This window comes from Malurus melanocephalus, unplaced genomic scaffold (assembly GCF_030028575.1).
Source record: "Malurus melanocephalus ecotype Western Australia unplaced genomic scaffold, MMel_1.1 scaffold_30, whole genome shotgun sequence".
NCBI lineage: Eukaryota > Metazoa > Chordata > Aves > Passeriformes > Maluridae > Malurus > Malurus melanocephalus.
In genome coordinates, this window is record NW_026623262.1 from 2543982 (window position 1) to 2556192 (window position 12211).

General features: G+C 35.5%; 1 protein-coding gene across 1 annotated transcript in view; it reads right to left on the reverse strand.

The window, feature by feature from the left end:
- Positions 1 to 12211, reverse strand: part of LOC130572206 (titin-like) — a 236009-nt gene that overhangs the window by 213664 nt on the left and 10134 nt on the right. Inside the window, exons 9-24 of the mRNA XM_057363729.1 lie at positions 11541 to 11678; positions 10665 to 10802; positions 8179 to 8454; positions 7948 to 8067; positions 6623 to 6898; positions 6279 to 6344; positions 5560 to 5818; positions 4889 to 4949; positions 4562 to 4774; positions 3717 to 3859; positions 2855 to 3057; positions 2511 to 2741; positions 1724 to 1968; positions 791 to 1014; positions 525 to 689; positions 256 to 424 (exon numbers count right to left, since the gene is read on the reverse strand). Coding sequence (XP_057219712.1) covers positions 256 to 424; positions 525 to 689; positions 791 to 1014; positions 1724 to 1968; positions 2511 to 2741; positions 2855 to 3057; positions 3717 to 3859; positions 4562 to 4774; positions 4889 to 4949; positions 5560 to 5818; positions 6279 to 6344; positions 6623 to 6898; positions 7948 to 8067; positions 8179 to 8454; positions 10665 to 10802; positions 11541 to 11678 — 2927 coding nt within the window. The remainder of the gene's footprint in view (positions 1 to 255; positions 425 to 524; positions 690 to 790; positions 1015 to 1723; positions 1969 to 2510; positions 2742 to 2854; positions 3058 to 3716; positions 3860 to 4561; positions 4775 to 4888; positions 4950 to 5559; positions 5819 to 6278; positions 6345 to 6622; positions 6899 to 7947; positions 8068 to 8178; positions 8455 to 10664; positions 10803 to 11540; positions 11679 to 12211) is intronic.

The following is a 12211-nucleotide window of genomic DNA, read 5'->3' on the forward strand; positions in this document are numbered from 1 at the left end:
TGTAAAAGTATTGGCTTTGCAGAATAGGAATTATAAGAAGACACAAGCTGAAAAAAAAAAGAGTGAATCCCACAAGATCTTTCATATGTGTAATCCTATCTGCAATACAAAAGCCCTAAGTGAATCCCTTCTGTGAAAATGCTGGGGGCATTTTGCAGGATTGGGATTATTGACTACTTAAATAAAGTATTTAAAATAAAATAAAAATAAAATAAATTTAAATAAAATAAATTTACATAAAATAAAAATTCTTACTTTATTTTGGGGTATTTATGAGGCACAATGATGTCACTGTTCTTGAGCCATACAATGTCAGGATTAGGGTTACCAGTAGCTTTCACTGCCATCTCCAGTCTAGAGCCCTCCTTCACGCTGACATTTCTCAACCTTTCCACRAAGTGTGGTCTGACTAGGTCTTCCTTAGCTGAAAGAGCAAGGGTGGTTTATCACAAGAGGAAATGACACAGCCATGGTTTTTAATAATCTCTCATCATGCTGTGAAAAATAAAATGTACAGAAGATACCTTCTACAGTCAATGTCATTGAGACTGAAGCTTTGCCTGCCCTGTTCTGAGCAATGACAGCCCATTCTCCAGAGTCTTCAGGCATTGCAGGAACGATGATCARTGACTGGGTGCCATCTTCTTTAATAGTGATTTTGTGGGTGAAGTCATTAATCACCTGTTGACCTGCAGATACACATGAAAACRGTTGCAATCAGAACAGTCTCAACAAGATATAAGAGCCTTTTTTAAAAGATTATTTGTTGATGAAAATGAGGCTGATGTACCATTATGGAACCAGTATGTCTCTGGCATAGGTCTGCCGACAACTTTTAAATCAAATCTTGCTGTCTGCCCCTGTGAACATTTAAATGATGTAGGTTTCAGCACAAAAACTGGCTTATATAGTCTCTCCAGTTGCCCTTCATCAGTTTCTTCTAATCTCCGGGCAGGAGAACGAGAAGGAGAACTGCGGGCAGGAGACCGGCTTGGAGACCGTGGAGAGATAGACCTGGAAGGACAAGATAGGACAAATGTGTGTGACAATTCCATATAGCAGTGGACGGACATGATAAATAGATTTCAACCTTTGCCTTTCTCATAATTTATTTCAAAGAGGTTGGGCAATTCATCTATGTGAGAAATTTGGACAAAATTAATTTTTATTTGTAGTCCATTTTCTTTAGCTTTTTGACAGAAGTTTGTAGAGCTGAACAGTGTTAGGATTTGCTACAGCTGAGGAAAGTTTTTGGGTTTTGGCCAGTGCACAGGTATGGATGCAAACCTGTGTACATTTGTGCATGTGTGTGTATGGAGACTGAACACAAGACATGGCAGTGCTTAATTTTTTCTGTCATAAATACAGCTATTTCAAGGGCAGGAAATAATACTTGCACACTGCACTATACCTCCAAATGCAGAAGATTTTTTTCCCAAAACATAAGTATTTTAACAAATGAATATGGTTATTGAGGTTGTAAATCTGATATGGTGGCTGGAAATGCATGTGAATAATTGGAGTCTGGGAACTTCATTGCTCATTGAAAAGGTCAGACAAAGAACACATAAATCAATATGAATTATGAAAACAGCATTTAGAACTTTTCTAGAGTTGTTGTCTAAACTCCAATAACTTAAGCTGTTTAACTGTTGTGCAATGAGTTTTTGGACTGTCTATCACAGCAGACTGAAGTCTTGAAAAACTATATTATTGTACCTACCTATATCTTCTCATAACTTCGGGTCCTGGCATGTAACCTGGAGTTGCTGTAGGTGCAACTGGCTCAACGTAAAGTTTTGCTGAGCAAATGGCATTTCCTTTCATATTACTGGCAAAGACAGTATAAATTCCTTCATCTTCAGGTAAAACTACAGGTAAACGCAGGCTGGCGCTGCCATCCTGCAGAAGTTCCATGTGGTAGCGTTCTCCATGCCTTATACGTTTACCRTCTTTGTACCATGCCACCTGCGTGGAAAGAAACAGAAAACTGCTGTGTGACAAAGATCCATAGTAACTCACACAAACAAGACATTACAACTTCCTGTTTTTCATCTGAAAAACATCACAGCTCATGCATATGTGTTAAATATTAACATTTTTACTTGAAACGGGTAAGACTAAAGCAACATTTGCATGACAACCTGAAACACAAGTTTTGGAGCTAGAAACAGATATAAAGCCCATTTTGATGAAGAGCAAAGTAACCTAGACTGGACTGCTACTGAGTTCCCCACTGTTATGGGCCACCTCAGAGGTACTCAGAAGCAAGACCATCTYAACTGGGAAATCCAATCTACCTTAAACTGGTTAATCAACCTAACTCTATTCTATTAAGGGAGAAAAGGAAAATTCAGCTTCATGTTAAAACAGAAGACTGAATTTCCTTTGAGAGTTTCTGTTTTCTATGARGAATGTAGAATGTCTGACAGTGAGATGTAAAGGGTTTATTTTTTCAAATAGTGCATAAAATGATCTACAAGAAAAAAAATTATACAGAGTTGGGGTACCTTTGGCAATGGATATCCAGATGTCTTGCAATGGAAGGTAACTCCTGTCCCTTCAAAGGTTCTGTAATTCTTTAATCTTAAATCGAATCCTGCTTCTACAGCTTCAGATTCAGAAATATCAACCATCATCTCCTCTCCATCTTCTTCGAGAAGTTCATGTAAGGTAGTCTTAATAATTCTGAGTTCAATTTCCTTGATAAGTCTTTCTTCAAAAGACGAAATATGGAATTCCTGTACAGAAAAGCAAGACCTTTAGTTTTCTGTGTCAAATAATGACCTTGTAAATAAATTATTTGTATGGTAAAATGTCAGTACACAAAATTGGTATGGAGTGGTAGACATACCTCATCTTCTACAAAAGTTCTGACCATCACCGTATCTTTTGCCATTTTCTTCTTAATTAGAGCTTGTTCTTTTTCGTACTCTTTTTCAAAGTCACCATAGGAARTAGGTGGGGCTACCTCAGCCGCTTTAGGTTCCTGTACATATGCAGTCATTTGGGTTTGGTACATAGTTTCTTGTGATTTTATGTAGGCTTCGTAATCAGCTGAGAATTGAGAACATATTAATTTTGATAAATTTTTTGGTTTTCACTGGATTGAATGGAGAAAACAAGTACAAACTTATTTTACTGGTTTTGATGATTTAAGCAGATTTTCTATCTGTTTAGCCAAAAAACACAAACAGCAATAAAATGTAAGGACTATTGTACGTAGATGAGCTTTATGAAGAGACAGAAGCCTTCCTGTACTATTAGGATGTCCTGTTTTAAAAAGTGAAAGCATCTGCATAGATGATTTTACAATTTCTTCACTATTACTCTGTCTCCTGAAAGTTTTTGTACATTTTTTCAGGACAAGTAAAAAAAAAAAAAAATAAACTATCTTCTTTCTCTTCAGATAACAACCTTATTATTGATTAACCTTCTTTTCCCACATCTCTCTTTGAATGTCTTATCTTGTTATGAACATGGCATGTCAACAGAGGAATGTTCCTATAGCTACATTCTAGCAAAGAATAAAGTTCYTCAAGGACATGATGTCAGGTGGTCTGTATTGCAGAAACAGAGCCACCAGCTCTCCCTTTATGTTTCTTGAACTGAATAAACTAAGCTGCTAAGAATTTGCAGCACAACTGAAAATATTTTTCCCATTTTKAAGTTAATTTTAAGGAATACTGTTCCCATTTCCTTGATCTAAAATGTACCTTCTTCTAGTAAGGAGACCGTTGCAGAAGCTTCTCCAAGGTTATTACGAATTACGATAGTGTATTCTCCGGCATCGTCGGCAAAAGTCATGGAAATTTCAAGTTTGCATTCCCCGGTTTCTTTTTTGTAACTCACTTTGTATCTATAGGAAAAAAAATAGTACAAGTTCTCTGTAATTTCGGATAGACTTTTTAGTGAATTTGCTTTTAGTTACAGCTAATGAGAAACACTTCTAACTTGTACAAGGCCCAGAAAGAGAAGCTTTTGCTGGCAATTCTCACTGAATGAATCTGTGGAGCAATGTATGAAAAATAAGCATGCTGAAACTAGAGTACTTATCTGCTTTCTTTTTGTTGTCACTAAATAAATAGCAACCAAACACYGGTACTGAAATATCAGAGGTCTAATTATCAGACACAATATCTTGGTAAGTTCTGTGTGCACAGTTTGTCCTAGTATGGGTCATCATAACATGATTATTTCAAGTATACTACTAATGTAATTTTTTTTCTCAGCTAGAAGGTGTGTTGCTTTTTACAGATAACACACAGACAATGCAAACACTGCACAGGCAGAATAAAACAAATTAAAAACTTCTTCCCGATTTGTTTATAGGGAGAAGTAGTATATCTCATTTTATAGTCTTTGATATATTTGTGTTTTAAAACTTAGCAGCCTTCTAGTCACACATTAAGACATGAATTTTTACATTAAAAAAAGAGAAAATTTCACAGAAATCAGGGTATGTTATTCACATAAGTAWGGGAATAAAAATTACAACATTGCAAATTGAAGATGCATAAAATGAAGTTAAGATAGATTTTGTGCATTGTATTTAAAGTACCTGTAGCCAGTCGTTAGAGGAACTCCGCCTTTTTTCCAGTAGACATGTGGCTTTGGGTTGCCCCCTACTTGGCATTCAAAAACAATGCTCCCACCTTCAATTAGTTTATGCACCATGGGTTTTCTTATGAAGAAAGGAGGTACAGGTTCTCCTGATACTTCCTCTGCTGCAGCAGAGACATCTTCCATTACAATGTCCTTGGTCTCCGCAAAGCTGAAATGAGATTTCAGTCCAGGTAAGTGAGCTGATGGCTGAAGCTCTCATAAMACAGAATGCAAGAACCTAATGATTGCACTAGGAGCAGTCTGTTTAGAAAAGTAACTTTACCGTTTCTCTTCTGTAACAGTCTTCTCAGAAATAGTTTCTCGAGTCTCAATTTCTTCAGTAACTACAAGGCAAATTTCACATAGTGAATTTTAGAGTATTTTAACAGGCCTTAAGCAATGAATTTAGTTGACATAAAAAGAGTAGGCATTTAGTTGGCTCAGAGGACTAGATAATTCCACTGAGCAATCAAATTAAGCTCCCATTATCAGCCCATGACTGGCCTTTTCCTCCTTACAGCCCTTTTACCTAATAACCCCAGAATACAACTCAAGCCATGTGTTTCAAATGTCTAAGATACATTACAAGCAATATACAGTTAACAAAATTATTAACTTCCTGCAGAGACAAGAGGAATTGTCCTTGAGTTGCACCAAGGGAGATATAGTTTGAACATTAGAAAACTTTTCACCAAAGGGGTTATCAAGGGTAAATAAGCATGGGAACAGGTTGCCCAGGAGTCACCTGGGGCTGACTTTTAAATACCACCTCCACCCTGGAGGTGTTTGAAAGACATAAAAATGTATCATTTAGGGACTTGGTTTAGCAGTGGACTTGGCAGTTTTAGGTTAATGGTTGAAATCAATGTTCTTAAAGGTCTTTTCCAACTTAAACTCTATGATTCTATAAATAGATATAAATATATAAATATATAAATATATAAATATACTTACCTTTCACATGTAAGTGGCAAGAAGTGCTGACACTCCCAGCCTTATTGGTAGCAGTGCAGGTAAATCTTCCACTGTCCTCTGCAAAGGCTTCTCGAATCACCAGGCGAGCAAGTCCTGCTTTGAAAGTGATCTGGAAGTCCATKGAGCTCTCAATTTTGTAGTCTTCCCTGTACCATGTCACTGTAGGCTCAGGATGACCGGATATRTGGCACTCCAGAGTGACAGACTCACCTTCAGTCACAGTCTTATTTTTGAGGCCCTGTATGACAAAAAGTAAGTATCACAGTTAGTGTACATTTTCAGTGTTAAACAGATACTTATATATCTAAAACTTATTTGAATGGAAAATTTCATGTCTAGTCCAAAACATTCTTTAAAACAATATATGCAGGGGGGGAAAAAGGCATTTTCCAAAGGGAAGTATTTGAAATTGGATTTTAGGATGTCTGAACATTACTGTTATTAACAAAATGAAAAGGACGGTTCACATTTATCAGATAGGCCAACCTACTTTTTGACATAATTGTGAAGAATCACTTCCATAAAATACATCAGGAGAAGTTTGTATCAGAGATAATTTATGASGCTGAGTATATCTAATAYAAAGTTAAYGAAATTAAATAAAGCCAACTCTTARKGGTTAGGTTTTCAGCAACAAAATTTAGAAAATAGAATGAAAATCTAGTGACACTCCCCTAAACAATRTAAAAATTACTTACTGAGACTAAAGTGGGTGGAGTAGCAGGGATTTCTGCAGGCACAGGAACTCTGGCAGTTTCTGTCACCTAGGTTGTTTAGAGGAGAATTAATGAACACCTAATGAAGTCAAGGACATAAACAGCATAATTTACATATGAAAATAAATCAGGCAATATGAAYTCTTTGCATGTCACAGGTAAATATTAGGTCCTTACAAGAATTTGTGTAAAAAATGGAAAGACAAAAGGGATGAGAATACTTTAAAAACAGAAAATTGAAACAAGAAAACAGCAAAAATTGAGGCTATTCTGTATTTTTAAGATGAAAGACAGTCGAAGTGACAGAAATTTGCTTGAAAACATACCTTTGTTTCTCCTTCTTTATGCAGAAYCAAGTGTTCTGTCCTCACTGCTTCACTTTTAATGCTTGTCTCCTTTTTAGTCTCAACATCATAGTGAGTTTTGTACGTCTCAGCAGCCTCTGCAAAGGGAAACTGTGGAGGGGCAACTGGCTCTGCTTTTACCCTGACTTCATGAGGCTTTAGCTGAGGTGGTTTCACAGGCTTGGTGATCTTTTGYGCAGCAGAAGTAGCTGATAACTCCTTCTCCAGAGTAGCCATGGCAGATCCAGCTATTGAAACCTAGGGAACASAAGAGAAAGCATTACAGCTTTGTTGTTGTCTTATTTTCAAAGGAGGGAGAACATTTCTTGAGCAGATTGAATAAGCAGCAGTTGCTTCCTTATTACTTGGTTTTGACACTGCAAAAGGTATATTAAAAGGAAGAGTATTAGTTTTAGAGTAGTGAAATACCAGAGATACAATATCCTTGTATTATTTTTGATCTGTTTAATACTTAAATGTTTTCTTTTTCACTTTAGAATTTGATCTCTAAATGGTCAAGAAGCTCTTTAGTATAGCACAAGTAATGTTCTCTCCATTTCTTCACTTGAGGCCTTAGATTTCCACTTAATCAGTCTAATACTGTAATAAAGAGTACTGCTAATTAATTATATAACTTTCAGTGATTAAAATAACTGGAGAAATTTCAAAATCTTATTATAGATGAAATARCTTTTAAAAATTGCATAAATATTTWRTAAAAATATGTATAACAGCATTTAATGATGTTTGAGGGGAAAATAATTTTAAAATTCCAGGTGAAGAGAGAAAGTATTATTGAATGAGAAAAGAAATTAACTGGGAAATTTTAATATTAATTGCCAGAGCAATAGAAAGAAAAATATTAAAAATGGATGGTATCATATTATGCAGTCTGTCTGAACTTTTTCTATTAAAAAAAATTAGCGTAGTATATATTAATCAGCGAGGAAGAAAAAAACAGTGTGCGAGTGAACCGATGCACATAATAAGGTTAGAGGGATATTTCTGCTCTTTACAAAACATATCTTGCATGACAATGCATGAAGTACTGAAGCTGCATCCTCAAACAGTTTATAAGATTAATTAAGTAATAATAACAAATTATATTTTAGCAATTCATTTGTCTGTTTTCACCAGTGTTCTTTATTAGTCAAACTAGCCCACAAAAATAACTGCAAGGAGCATACAACTCTTCCACTGGGGGAAGCAGCACACTGGACTGTGGGAGGAAATGTCAAGTGGAAGGGGTGACCTGCTGGCGATGGAAAATGAGCATGCAGTTGCTCTTAGGTCCAGCTTCAGCTCACCTCATACGTGTGATCTGGTTTAGGAACAGCAACTCTGGAGACCGTGAAGTGAGGACTTGCTGTGCGAGGTCGCGGCGGTTCGACATGAATCGTTTTCTCCATTTCTGTKGTTCTTTTTATCTACACAAGGTAATGAAAAGAGTTGTTGAAAGTGACGCTGTTCTTTAAACTGAAACAGATTTCACTGGGACATAGTTTCTGGAAAAGAATATAATGTAAACTGAGTCTAACCTCTTTTGATATATGAACTTCCTGCTTTTCAGGAGCTGGGATGTGTTTCTCAGGAGGAGGATAGATTGTTTTAACTTCTTTAGTGACAACATGACGTTCTGCTGGGGCCTCAGAAACATGGTCTGTTACAGTGTGCTCTTTATAACCATATTCCAAAGTTTTCTGCTTCACATAAGAATCATCTGCTTGTTCTGGTTGCCAGGGCGATCGAACACGTGCCTGATCAACTGCTGCAACGACTGTAGCTACAGCTTCAGCCTTTTTTCCAGCTTGAATCTACAAATAAMATCAGCAGAATTTACACACATATTCATTATTATATTGAAAACTTACATATATGAGAAATACTCATAATGCTCAGTATATTCCAAAGAGAGGGTGTATAGTTATGCAAAAGTAAYAACGAAAATACCAAAAGTATGCACCTGTAAATACACTTCAGAATCAGTAGATTCAAATGCATATATGTTCTCTAAGTGCTGTCTCTGCACATTCAGAATATAACTACCCTTCTGTGTTTTAAACATATCAATTTTTGTCTGCAAGCCCAATTTTAATACTTCACAGCTACGTTTGTGGCCACTTGTCTAAGAGTCTTCAGGTATATAAATGTGCACATAGTTTTAAAGTATAATCATCAGCTCCAAATAGCTCTTGTAAATGTAAAAAATCAGATACTGCATCCAGTATCTGATGTGAATGTATTTATTAAGAAAGAGATGCATAAAAAATTTACAGCAGGTGTATCTGTTAATTCAGTGCTGATCTGTTTTAAAGGATTTTACAAAAGAAGGGAGACTGATAATTTGGAAATAATGCTTTTGTATCAGGACTTCTATAACAACTTATAAATACTGTCAGCTTCTGTGTTATCAGGGCTCAAACTTCTGTCCAGTCAGCCAGCAGCAGATAATAGGGTGGCTACTGCCAGTGTTCACTATTTCTGTCACAACTGCTCTGGATGTAGCCACAGAGCATATGGTATGTATGCCTTGTAAATGGGAAAAAAATCTGACAGATAACTTCATTCTGATTTTAAACCATTATCAGATTAAACCAAAATTACTTAGGTGAGGCCAAAATGTGATTGCTTACACAGACTTCGTTTTCTTAATAAAGAAAGTAGTATTTAGGCAACAGGGACCTCTTATTCAGCATCAATGTCAATTTCAAAATAATTGTTTTTTATGGACTTTAATTTGTCCCTAAATTTACATCATCTAGCAAGGAGCTGAAATCGCTTAGCAGCCTGGCTCCTCTGAGTGAGTTTTATGTGCTTTGCTCATTTACTTATATTTTAAAGAAGTATTTTATCAATGTACTACACTGTAGGTAGATTTTAAATAACAGCTGTTGGCAACTCTGCTGTTCTTCCATATATAAGACTTCCTGGCTGTATTGTAGATCTTTCCTACTGGGGAAGTCCTATGGGAACAAAGCAGTGCCAYGTGTGTCTGATTGTCGTAGGTAAAAACAGGACAGACCTGAAAGGATGTTAAATTTCTTATTGTGCAAAGAACAATTCAAACCTCAATAAAGAGAAGTTGTTTCATCTGCCAACCATAAAGTTACAAGGAATAATCAGGTAGAAAAAAAGATTGCAGAGTCAGAAATTTAAACAAGTAAACATTACTTAAAARCCATTGACAGAGAGGAGACTGTCACAGAGAAATCAGGCTATGGCCTGAAGTATTTCCTAGCAGAGTGGGAAATTAAGTTTCATCATTAGAAACTTAATCATGCTGACTCTGTTACTGGGCAATCATCCCACTTAATGGCTATGGTTTCAGGAATTAATTTGAGAGCCTTCTCTTGTACTAAATTAGCTCTTGAAGATGAGGTTTGCAGACAAACCAAATTGTAACAGTGCATTGGCTATAATTTCTTCTCCAGAAATTCTTCTGGACACTGTGACTGTTTCTTTCATTTTATCAATGGCAATTAGTTTTGGAACTACAGTAGTTTTCTCAGCTTCTTTTTTAATCTAGTTTTATAGCAGAAATGAAAGTTTCAGTTACATTCAGTTTTGTCTTGAAAGATGTTTGAACAATGAGAAAACATTTTGGAGTGGGAACAGGGAAGAAGAATAGAAGAGTTAGATCCTTGTGCACTGCACACGTCTCTGTTATATATATAACACCTATAGTGTTATATTTATACTGATAAGTATTGTTATACCCTCACACCTAATTAAAGAAAATAAATTATTAAAAAAAAAAAAGGTTAAAATTCATTTCAGGAGTAATTCAGTCCATTCCAAAGGTCAGTCAGAAGATAATTGTGAGCATCCTGTTAATAAAAACAGGAGAGGAAGATCAAGGTGAAATAATTTAGTTAAATTAGCAGTAGGTCTAAAAGTTTGTAAGTGGAATAATCTTAGAAAAAAAATGAGCTGGGAATGTATAGTTAGTATTTTTTGAGGAAAATATGAGGTTTGTAAAGAAGAAAGGATAAAACCCAAATATGGTTATAACAATGCTGTTCACCTTTTCATGTGTTATGCTCACTTGTTCTTGTCTGGTGGCAACTCTTTCTTTACTTTTCGATAGTATGACCGGTGCTTTAGTTTTATCAGTAGTAATTACTACCTTAGGTACAGAAGGTTTCATATCTTCCTTTCTTATCTAGTTTTTATGGTAAAGAAAAATAATTGATTATGCCTGTTGTCAAGATTACACAACTTTTATTAAAAGCAGGGTAGTGTAAATGGATAACAGTAAGAGAGAAACATGACCTCAGAACTGGAGTTATACCTTAGTAACCAAGTTAAAGCCCATCCTATATGCTAGCTGAGAGAAGTTCATGCAAACTCATCAAAACATTGCATTAATTTTTATGTGAATGAGGAAATAATCTTTGTATTCCCTAGTTTGTGATAAATCATTATGTTTTGTAGAAAATGTTTGCATACAAATTAGTGTTACTGACTTATTAGCTATTCCCATCAGTCGAGTGGTCCCACAATATGGTCTAACAGATTTATTCAATCCTCACACGAATAAGAACTTCATTAAATCAAACTCCACACTACATATCATAAGATGAAAAATAACCTTTAAATTTTATATTCAGAAATGTACCTTCAGAGGTCATTAAGCATCAGATGAAATTCTGTGTCCCATGGCAATAAAAGCCCTAATGCTCAAAGTGGCTGTGGGAAGGGCAGAGTTCAGAGCTGCTATGAGGTCAGYAGAACTGGACCTGCAATGTGGGGCCTGTCTCTGGAGTACCTTGTTTTATAAAGTTTTTGTTTAATTCTCTTCATAAAGAAGGACAGTAAAGTTATGTAACACRTTTGATGAAGAATGAAGGTTTATAAATCAGAGCATCAGAATGAAGCAAATATTGTAACATTTATTTACCGTTTCATGAGCAACGTGCACTTGCTCGTGCCTGGTAGATATTTCTTCTCTAGCTCTTGTTACAGTTTTTTGTTCTTTGGCTTTGTCTGTAGCAATTATCACTGTAGGTGCTGGAGTTTTCTCTGGTTCTTTTCTCACCTGAACATTTGCAAACAAAGAACTTAAAATCAAATATTATTTTAAAATATAASGTATGTGATTTTCAATATATTTGGAAAATAGTGTAGAAATTAAAGGGATCAAAGATGTCACACTCTGTATTTCTAAATAATTTAGTCTKGAAACAACAATAACAATGGACTTTATATAAGACATTTAACATGAAAACAATAAAACATTTCACAAATGCTTGCTTTGCTGCTGAAAGCAGTACCAAAACAAATGGCTCAGAGAAAAACTGTCCTGCATATAATGATTTTGAGAAAGTGTAGGATATTAAAAATAAGTTTTAGGAAACTCAGTTTGACAAGACTTCAAATGCCAAGTCCAGTTATAATGCCCAGGTGGATTTCTGTTTCTCAGTGCTTTAAATATAGGTTACACTTTCTTCCTCTTGTATTTCAACTAAAATGCAAATGTAAATTTCTCTMTAAAAGCTGGTTTTCCATTAAATCWCATTKGCCTGATAAAACACATGCTAAAATARTYTGAATTYGAATCACTTWTTGGCA